The 9,831-nt window shown below is 34.4% G+C and overlaps 1 protein-coding gene across 1 annotated transcript; it reads left to right on the forward strand.

Moving 5' to 3' along the window:
* The first annotated feature begins 294 nt into the window (after positions 1–294).
* Positions 295–3,185, forward strand: LOC310741079 (collagenase 3-like). Its single transcript, XM_083568547.1, has 10 exons — positions 295–453; positions 544–785; positions 887–1,035; positions 1,462–1,590; positions 1,748–1,909; positions 1,998–2,133; positions 2,241–2,374; positions 2,460–2,613; positions 2,704–2,807; positions 2,892–3,185. The coding sequence occupies exons 1-10, from the start codon at positions 349–351 to the stop codon at positions 2,984–2,986; spliced, it is 1,410 nt and encodes a 469-aa protein (XP_083424673.1). The 5' UTR covers positions 295–348; the 3' UTR covers positions 2,987–3,185.
* Positions 3,186–9,831: the final 6,646 nt, after the last annotated feature.

The raw sequence follows: 9,831 nt of genomic DNA on the forward strand, positions 1-9,831 counted from the left end.
GGCATTTAAGCAAAAAAACAAAACAAAAAAACAATATGTACATATATTTGGTTAATGGTGACTTATGTAACCATTACAGTTGACACAACCTTTTTTTACTCACATCCAAACATTTCCAAAAAATTAATTTTAGGTGTAAAATATTTGTGATTGTTGAATAAGACTGATTATTATTGTAAGTACTATATAAAAGGAAATTCACTATATAGAGTCATCTGTAATTTCCTTCCTTATCTTATGTCACCAGCCTATGACTCAAGGTTGTTGCTTAATACCTCAACCTTTATTGTATATATATAAGCAGGCAGTGGATCCCAAACTGCATTAGTTTCTTCAAGGAGAAGCAAAATGAAGACTTACTACCAGTTGTGTGTCCTCATTGGTCTGGTGTTCAGAGTTCACTCAGGTCCTGTAACACCATCTATTGAGAAGAATGATGAAGAATTTGCAAAGGTAAGAATGGTGCTGCACTGAGAAATAAATGTTTTCATTTTTACATTTAGTTTAGCCTGATTTCTAAATCCTTTTTTCTTTTTTCACCAGAATTACTTGAAAAAGCTGTACAACATGGAGGAGGAGAGCAAGCAGCCATCTTGGCGTGCGGTCGATGAGATGAGCTTGAAGCTGGGTGAGATGCAGCAGTTTTTTGGGTTAAAGGTGACAGGAACTCTGGATGCTGAAACGATGGAGATGATGAAGAAGCCTCGCTGTGGGGTTCCAGATGTGGCTGCATACAAAGCCAGACCTCAAAGAAACAAATGGTCGAAAAACAGCTTGACTTACAGGTAAGAAAGCTGTCCAATGCATTCATGTAACCTCTTCTAGCTTTATCAAACAAACTGCTGAATATATTTAATAATTTACACTTTGTTATTTTATTCTACAGGATTTTAAATTATACTCCTGACATGTCTGAGGCTGAAGTGGATGCCTCAATCGAGAAAGCACTGCAAGTTTGGGCTAATGTCACCCCTCTAAAGTTCACTCGCATCTTCAGTGGTGTAGCTGACATCATGATCTCGTTTGTTGTTAGAGGTAAGTCTCCCATTTTTCCAATAGAATTGGTACCATTTCCTGTCGACACTGAAGCCGGTTCTCGAAACACATTTGTGCAGAATATTACAGAGTAAAAATAAAAAAGTACCATAAATATAATTTTAAAGAGTAAATGTAGATAATAGGTTCAACTATAAGTACTGAACAGAAAAGTATGCATCTCTTGATTTCAAGTTTAAAACATATGGGTATCTCTCCCTGCTTCTAGTCATACCAATACTAACATGAAAAACAAAATATAACCACTTTAGACTGCCAAGTTGATAACCATAATTTCATCACAAATGACTACATATCAAATGGTGATCTCTGTGCTTATCCACCTTCATGAAGAATTGTAGGTAGCCAGACAAGATGGACAGCTTTCAAGTAATTAACATATAAATTATGAATTTCCAATTTCAGATCACGGCGATGGCTCCCCATTTGATGGACCTAATGGTTTCTTGGCCCATGCATTTTTTCCTGCTCCTGGCATTGGTGGTGATGCTCATTTTGATGACGACGAGACATTTACCTTCAGATCTACCAGGGGTAATTATCTTACATCTCATTCAAATAATGAAAAAAAATAAAAAAATAAAAAAATAAATATATATATATATATATATATATATATATATATATATATATATATATATATATATATACTATTAAGAAAGCATCATAAACAACACATATTCATTCACAGGATACAACTTGTTCTTGGTGGCTGCTCATGAATTTGGACACTCTTTGGGTCTCGAGCATTCCAATGTTCCTGGTGCACTGATGTACCCAACATACAGCCCCGTCAATGTTAACAAATATCTCCTGCCCAGAGATGATGTCAATAGAATTCAGGCTCTGTATGGTAAGTTTCTGTTATAAGTTACTGGCAAATGTAGAAATGCTTTCTATAAAATGCAATGCAATTATTTAAAGTGAAATGACTTCAACAGGCCGAAACACTGAAAAACCCGTTAACCCTGATAAGCCTGAGCCAACACCTCCAGTCACCCCTAGTGCCTGTGACCCCAATCTGGCCCTGGATGCTATTACTACCCTGCGTGGAGAGAAGATCTTCTTCAAAAGCAGGTACACGTAGTCCTACACGTAGCAGGTACACGTAGTCCTAAAGTAACATTAATCTAATGAAACTATTTATAATTCATAATCATCTAATACTGTTTTCTGTTGTTCAGTTTCTTCTGGCGCAGCCACCCACAGTTCACAGGAATTGAGCAATATCTGATCAAGTTCTTCTGGCCACAGCTTCCTAACAATATTGATGCTGCTTTTGAGGATCCATCAGCTGACTTGGTGTACATCTTTAAAGGTAAAACATATGGTGCTCTAAACAACGGCAATCTGTTTGTGGTATTATGCATGAGTAAGTATTAACTTGTGCTTGTGAACTTTAGGTCAGAAGGTCTGGGCTCTCAGTGGTTATGACATTGTGAAACAGCTGACTCTCCAGAACTTTGGGTTCCCAGCTGGTCTGAAGAGGATTGACTCTGCTCTTTATGATGAACGTTCTGGAAGGGCGTTGTTTTTCGTCAGCAAGACTTACTACAGGTACTTCTTATTGTGTAGATATTAAAGCTATCAAAAGCATGCTCTTTTTCCTTTTTAAAAATGCTAAATAATACATTTCGTTTTTTTAAGCTATGACATGAACAGAAAGGTGTTGGACAGTGTTAAAGCTAAACCCGTGGAAAGAATCTTTCCAGGAATGACAAAAAAAATAACGGCAGCGTTGCAGGAAAATGGTCAGTTTTTTAAATACATTTCCGAGCTGCTGAATCAGAAGAGTCATCAGCTTTGACTAAAACACCCCTCTATATGTTTTGCAGGTTACACCTATCTCTTCAATGGGCCAGATGTTCACCAGTTTGAAAATGGAAGGATGACAAAACTGATGAAAACCAAAGACTTCTTGAAGTGCTAATATGTCATACATACTTCCCATACAGACAGCAATCAAATTAATTTATAGAGTAAATTATTAAATTATGTACATGCTAGTATATTATGTGTTTTACTGACTTATTGTCATTTATTTTTCATGTTTTATTGTGCTTTGTTTTGTCTTTTCTGAGTTTCTGAGTTATTTTTTGGAATTAAAGCATTTTTAATTACAATTTCAACCTGTTTCATGCTGCTATTTAAGCCATATATAAAATCCAAATCAGTCTGTAAAACTGTTGAAAGAACTGTTGGAAATGAACAGCTCTTCCTTTTTTACACCCTGTTACAAAGGTGGAAGTGTTAGTAATAGTATGTAAAAAAAGCTTATGTTTGCTACAGCATTAAAATATGTGCCAATAATACAATAAAACATGGCCTGGACAAAGAAAGGAATGTTAAGACAAAGACAACATGGTATACTGTAAACAGACAAAATAACCAGATGGTGCACACATTAGGAAACAGAACTAGAATTAAAGCAAAGACAGATGGTAAAATAAACAAAACTGAAACTCTAATTTCTTGCATTTTAAACCTCATCATATTTTGAGAGAAGGAAATTGTTACAGTTGTATACAGCTAATAAAAAATGGATTGGATTTTTTTTTTTACAAATTAATAAAACAATAGAATACAGTTTAACATGAACTGGTGATACTGGGATGGTTCGGGGAGGTACACTTTAACTATAAGAGACCAAATGAGAAAAAAAAATCCCCAAAATCACATTGTCTGATTTTTAAAGAATTTATTTGCAAATTATGGTGGAAAATAAGTATTTGGTCACCTACAAAAAAAGCAAGATTTTTGGCTCTCACAGACCTGTAACTTCTTTAAGAGGCTCCTCTGTCCTCCACTTGTTACCTGTATTAATGGCACCTGTTTGAACTCGTTATCAGTATAAAAGACACCTGTCCACAACCTCAAACTGTCAGACTCCAAACTCCACTATGGCCAACACCAAGGAGCTGTCAAAGGACACCAGAAACAAAATTGTAGACCTGCACCAGGATGGGAAGACTGAATCTGCCATAGGTAAGCAGCTTGGTGTAAAAAAATCTACTGTGGGAGCAATAATTAGAAAATGGAAGACATACAAGACCACTGATAATCTCCCTCCATCTCGGGCTTGAAAATGAAACCATCAAAAGGAGAGAGTCAAAATCTCTCGGTTTTTTGTTACTCGCGAGGGGTCATAGAACATAACCCCTGCGAGTATCGAGGTTGCACTGTACATGGATAGAAACAAGGAAGACTTAGTGCCGCTAGAGCCATGCGGCTGTGAAGTGAGTAGGGGGGATTTCAGACATTTTGCTTCTTAAAATTATTAGTGGTTTCAAAATGGTACACTTAGTACACAAAACACAGACATGAAAACACGATAACAGCATATTCTGTAAATATTTAACATTTAGATGCACATAAATTGCATGCTGTTTATTTTGAATTTGGAAAGACATTGACACAACCTTTTTGGCACAACAGATCAGTTGATTGTGTCATTCTTGTGGGTCTCAGAAAATGTGTGAGACGACATGCAAAATATCACAAGCAAAAGATGATAAAATGCTGCTGGAGGTTTCTGATGAAGGAAATGATGTTTCTTCATATCCAGCCTCTGATATTCTCACCATAGTTACATTATGTAAATCTAACTGATGTACATATTGGCAAAGAAATTAGTCAAAAAGTCTAAGCGTTATTCATGGGTTATGTAACAACTTTTCTGGTGTATTTTATTTTATTTTGTATGTGGGTTGTTATGCCTGGTGTAGTGCTGGGAGGATTTGCAGGACCAGAAACAACATGGTGATGCAGGTATTTGTGTTGTTTACATAAAATAGTTAAATAGACTCTCTGGTAAGTAAATATGTCATGGTTTGTGCTTGTAAGTTCTACTCACTCTAATGCTGTAAATAAATGAAAAACCCTGTTTGTCCTTCACTGTCTACTCAAACAGGACTAATCCCAGTCCCATTGTTACCAGACAAACTGTTAATGCAGATTTCCTGCATTCTTAACTTTATTAATCTCTGAGAGGATTTGTGACAGTTATATAGACTTAATAAAAATATCAAGTAAGTATAAAAAAATGAACTACACTTTAACCTTAACTGGTGATACTAATTTGTGTGTCCTGTAATGTGCTGAATGCACAATATCATTGGTTGAGACAAGTGCTGGTAAATAATGGTTTTATTAAATAAACAGTCAAAAAATATATACTTAGCAACAACAATAAACAGAGTAAAATTAGAACGAGAAACAAGAAACAGAAACAAGATCATAAAACATGGATATGTATCAAAACACAGAAGTAAAAAGACCTGTGAAAGAAAAACACCAATAATGTAACAAGGATGGCGATATGAAAACACAGTCACACATGAAACATCAAATCACAAAAACATGGAATTCTTATTGTGCAAGCCCACATGTTACCTTCTGCTGCAAACAGACAGGGGGGATTTCTCTAACATAAACCCCATCCGGAAAGCATTCCTACTCTAGTGTCTCTAACAAGATTTTTTTTGCCCTAGTGGTCCAGCCCCTGTGGGCCAAATGTTCATACTAGTTCATACATTGTCTGGAGGCAGGCATAGTCTTTTTCAGGGTACTGGGACAACAACTGCAACTTCAAAACATTACAAACATCTGAGGTTTTTCTACATGTACATGTGCAATACACAGCTCTTTTTCTCAGTGAAATGTGCAGATTTTGCCAACACACTAACATGTCACAACACTTAGGCAGTGATTTTTTTCCACTCTATTGCTGTTCAAAAAAAAGTTAACAAATTTACTTTGACATTTCATGAGACAATGGTGTTAGAAAGAATGAAATTTGATATAATTTCATTTGGTAAAGTGGTAAATAATACTTATGATAGTGATATTTGGAACTGTGATCTCTGAGATGGTGACATTTTGGACAGTTGTATTTGAAATGATAGTATTTGGCACATTGGTGTTTGTCAATTTCCTGCCATTTGAAAAGGTTTTCTAGGATATGGCTCAACTTAAAAAATAACAAAATAAACAGATGTGAAGATGATTCAACAACCGGGCAACAAAATCAAATTACACTTAAAAGGGTATACTTGGTACACAAAATCCAGACATGAAAGCACTATACCAGCATATTTTGTATTTTTTATTCCCACTCAGATGCACACAGATTGCATATAGTTCATTTGGAAATTGCAAAGACATTGGCAAAAACTAGTTTCTTGGGTCTCAAGGGTGTGAGAGGACATGCAAAATATCCTGGTGAAATTCTGTTGAACGTTTCTGAAGAAGGAAAAGATGTTGTTTCATATCCAGACTCTTATTTTCTTACCAAAGTTTTAGTATGGCAAGAAAAATTATGAAACATTCAGCATCATTTCATCATCATTTGCTTGAATTTTGGCAGCATATTGGCAGGGTGGAGTGGGTGGAGAAGAGTGACAGGAGTGATTTGTGATAGTAGGGTATCTGCAAGAATGAAAGGGAAAGTTTATAAGACTGTGGTGAGACCTGCGTGTGGTGAGACCTGCGATGTTGTATGCATTGAGTAGAAGACAGGAGGTGGAGCTGGAGGTAGCAGAGCTGAAGATGTTAAGGTTTCCGTTGGGAGTGACGAGGATGGACAAGATTAGAAATGAGTTTATTAGAGGGACAGCGCATGTAGGATGTTTTGGTGACAAGGTGAGGGAGGCGAGATTGAGATGGTTTGGACATGTGCAGAGGAGGGACATGAATTATATTGGTAAAAGAATGCTGAGGATGGAGCCACCAGGTAGGAGGAAAAGAGGAAGGCCAAGGAGAAGGTTCATGGATGTGGTGAGGGAAGACATGCAGGTAGTTGGTGTGAAAGAGGCAGATGTAGAGGACAGGGTGGTATGGAGACGGATGATCCGCTGTGGCGACCCCTAATGGGAGCAGCCGAAAGAAGAAGAAGAAGAAGAAGACTTTAATCCGGTTTCCGACTCTTGATCCGTGCGTGACACATATACTGTATGTTATTCATAAAAAATGAATAAATAAATAAATAAATACATTAAATAATATTTCGTGTGTACAGTATAAAATTCGGTTATAAACTAAAAACAAAAGGTTCCCAAAAGCAAATTAAATGAAACTACTGAAAAAGGTTGCTCACAATATTACACCTACAATCATTTGCTACAACATGAAAGGCCCCTTTTTAATAATAATAATAATAATAATAATATTAATAATAATAATAATAACAATTATTATTAATTATTATTATTATTATTATTATTATTATTATTATTATTGTTATTATTATTAATAATAATATTTATTATTATTATTATTATTATTATTATTATTATTATTATTATTATTATTATTTTATTTTATTTTATTTTATTTTATTTTTTATCACCATTATCATCATTATGACAATAATAATAATAGTGATTATAATAACTACTACTTCTTCTTTTGGCTGCTCCAATTGGGGGTCGCCACAGTGAATCATCCGTCTCCATACCCCCCTGTCCTCTACATCTGCCTCTTTCAAACCAACTACCTGCATGTCTTCCCTCACCACATTCATGAACCTCCTCCTTCCTCTTTTCCTCCTTCCTGGCAGCTCCATCCTCAGCATTCTCCTACCGTAATTATAATACCAATAATAATAATAATATCAAATGACATAAAATTTTATTTGTCACATTCATACAGAGTACGACATATTGTGAAATGCTTTTTTTATGACTGTCCAACATGTAATAGAAATAAAATATAGCTAAATAAAATAAATAAATATATAATATATAATAAAAGTATAGTGTAACTAAAAAATATATAGTATATAAATAATATATATATATATATATATATATATATATATATATATATATATATATATATATATATATATATATATATATATATATATATATATATTATTTATAGTTATATTCATTCTCACATTTTTCTACTTTTTAATGACAATTTATACTTTAATTAAACTTTTATACTTTATATTTATATTAATATTTTTTTTATTCATGGAAAATACCATGGCACTGCATATGTCTTTCACAAACTGTCGTGTTTGTCATGAAAAAAGGCTGTTAAATACAGTACTTTGCAAAAGCCTTAGGCCAACAATACATTTCTCAGTCTCTTTATTAGAATACAATCAGAAAGTAAACAAGATTTGTATACAGTTTTAAAAAAGGGCTTTTATAAGCTAAAGTGACCAGTATTTAGTGTGACCTCCACTTGGAAATAGCAGGAACCTTCTTGTAAACCTAAATTGAATGGAACCATAATAATAAATTTCATTGATAACATCTGTTTTTGTCCTACTATTTCTTGTCAAAATGACTGCTGTGAAAAAAATGTGTATTACACCAGGATTGTACAAGAACTTCTTAATAGTATATGATGTATTAGTTCAATTCATTATAACTTGTTAGTCAGACCAACTTTCAACCACATCATTCCATTTAGAATGCAAAAGCTCACAGAGTTTGACAAACATAAAAATCATACTTTTGCATCAGCAAGGCCACTCTCGAAAAGAAATCAGCCAAAAACCTGAATACTCAAGATGTCCTATTCAAGCTGTTATAAAGAATAATCAGGTCAGAGACAAATTAAGGACTAGAAGACAACTTTTAAAATTAGCTTTGAAGTTTTAGAGTTTCTTCTTTGAGAGACCAAAAAAAACTAAAACAACAAAGCTGGTAGCGGCCTAAGACTTTTGCACAGTACCGTATAAAATCTATTTTCATTAAAGAAGCTAGCAACAGTTGAGTCAGTGTGAGCAAAACACAATTATCTCATGTGTATAAAACAGGCTCTTAGTACAGGAAAGCACAAGCTTGGGAATAATTGGAATACACAGGTCCTACACAAGTGATGGGTCAGAATGCCTGATCTTTTGATGATGGCATCTGTAATGGAAACCTGACTGCACATGTATGTAAACAAGTTTCCTGCAGGTTGAGAAAATTGGCCAAAGATTAAAGGGAAATGCTTGATGATCAGCAGGTACACATTCAGATTGAAAAACTTGAAGACAAGAAAGTATTTGTCAATATCCTGCGTTTACAGCTGTTATGTGGCTTGTTTTGCCTTGAGCAAGTGTTTTTCAGTGTATGGCTCAACATCCTTATATATGGCTCAAGACCCAGTTTAAAACAGGATAGAACCGGTCTCTGCTGGCAAAACAACACAAGAGCACCATAAAATCTAATATTATTCTCGCTAAAGACAAATCTTTAACATAATACAAAAATACCATTCTATAACAATCCAATGGAGCTAATGTTGTATCTTGTTCCAAACTGAAAGAAGGAAAAGTAAGTTAATGCATAATTTATCCAGACTGGTGTCAAGCTGACAAGAGTTTTATTATATAAAAACATAATAAAAATAAATCAATAAACAAATAAACTGATTACAACCCCAATTCCAAAAAAGGTGGGATGCTGTGCAAAATGTTAATTAAAAATACAATGCAATGATTTGCAAATCCCATAAATCCATATTTTATTCACAATAAAACTAACCAGAAAAAAACATTAAATGTTTAAACTGAGTATATATATACCATTTTAAGGAAAACATATGGTCATTTTGAATTTTATAGTGACAACAGGTCTCTCACTGTGTAGCATCATGCCCTATGTCCGTATATATCTGGAAACTAAAGCGACCACTTGCTAAAGTTTTGGGAGAGGAACGTTGTCCCATAGGTGTCTGATACAGCTGGTCAACAGTTCTGGGTATCTATTGTTGTATTTTTGCATTTTTATTAAATTTTGTCTGACCACAGAACAGTTTTCCACTTAGAAT

This window comes from Silurus aristotelis (assembly GCF_946808225.1).
Source record: "Silurus aristotelis genome assembly, chromosome: 18".
Lineage (NCBI taxonomy): Eukaryota > Metazoa > Chordata > Actinopteri > Siluriformes > Siluridae > Silurus > Silurus aristotelis.

Coding starts and splice junctions, on each gene's coding strand:
- LOC310741079 (XM_083568547.1), top strand. CDS start 349: ATGAAGACTTACTACCAGTTGTGTGTCCTCATTGGTCTGGTGTTCAGA. Junction 1,910..1,997: donor TAGAATTCAGGCTCTGTATG/GTAAGTTTCTGT, acceptor TGACTTCAACAG/GCCGAAACACTGAAAAACCC. Junction 2,808..2,891: donor GGCAGCGTTGCAGGAAAATG/GTCAGTTTTTTA, acceptor TATGTTTTGCAG/GTTACACCTATCTCTTCAAT.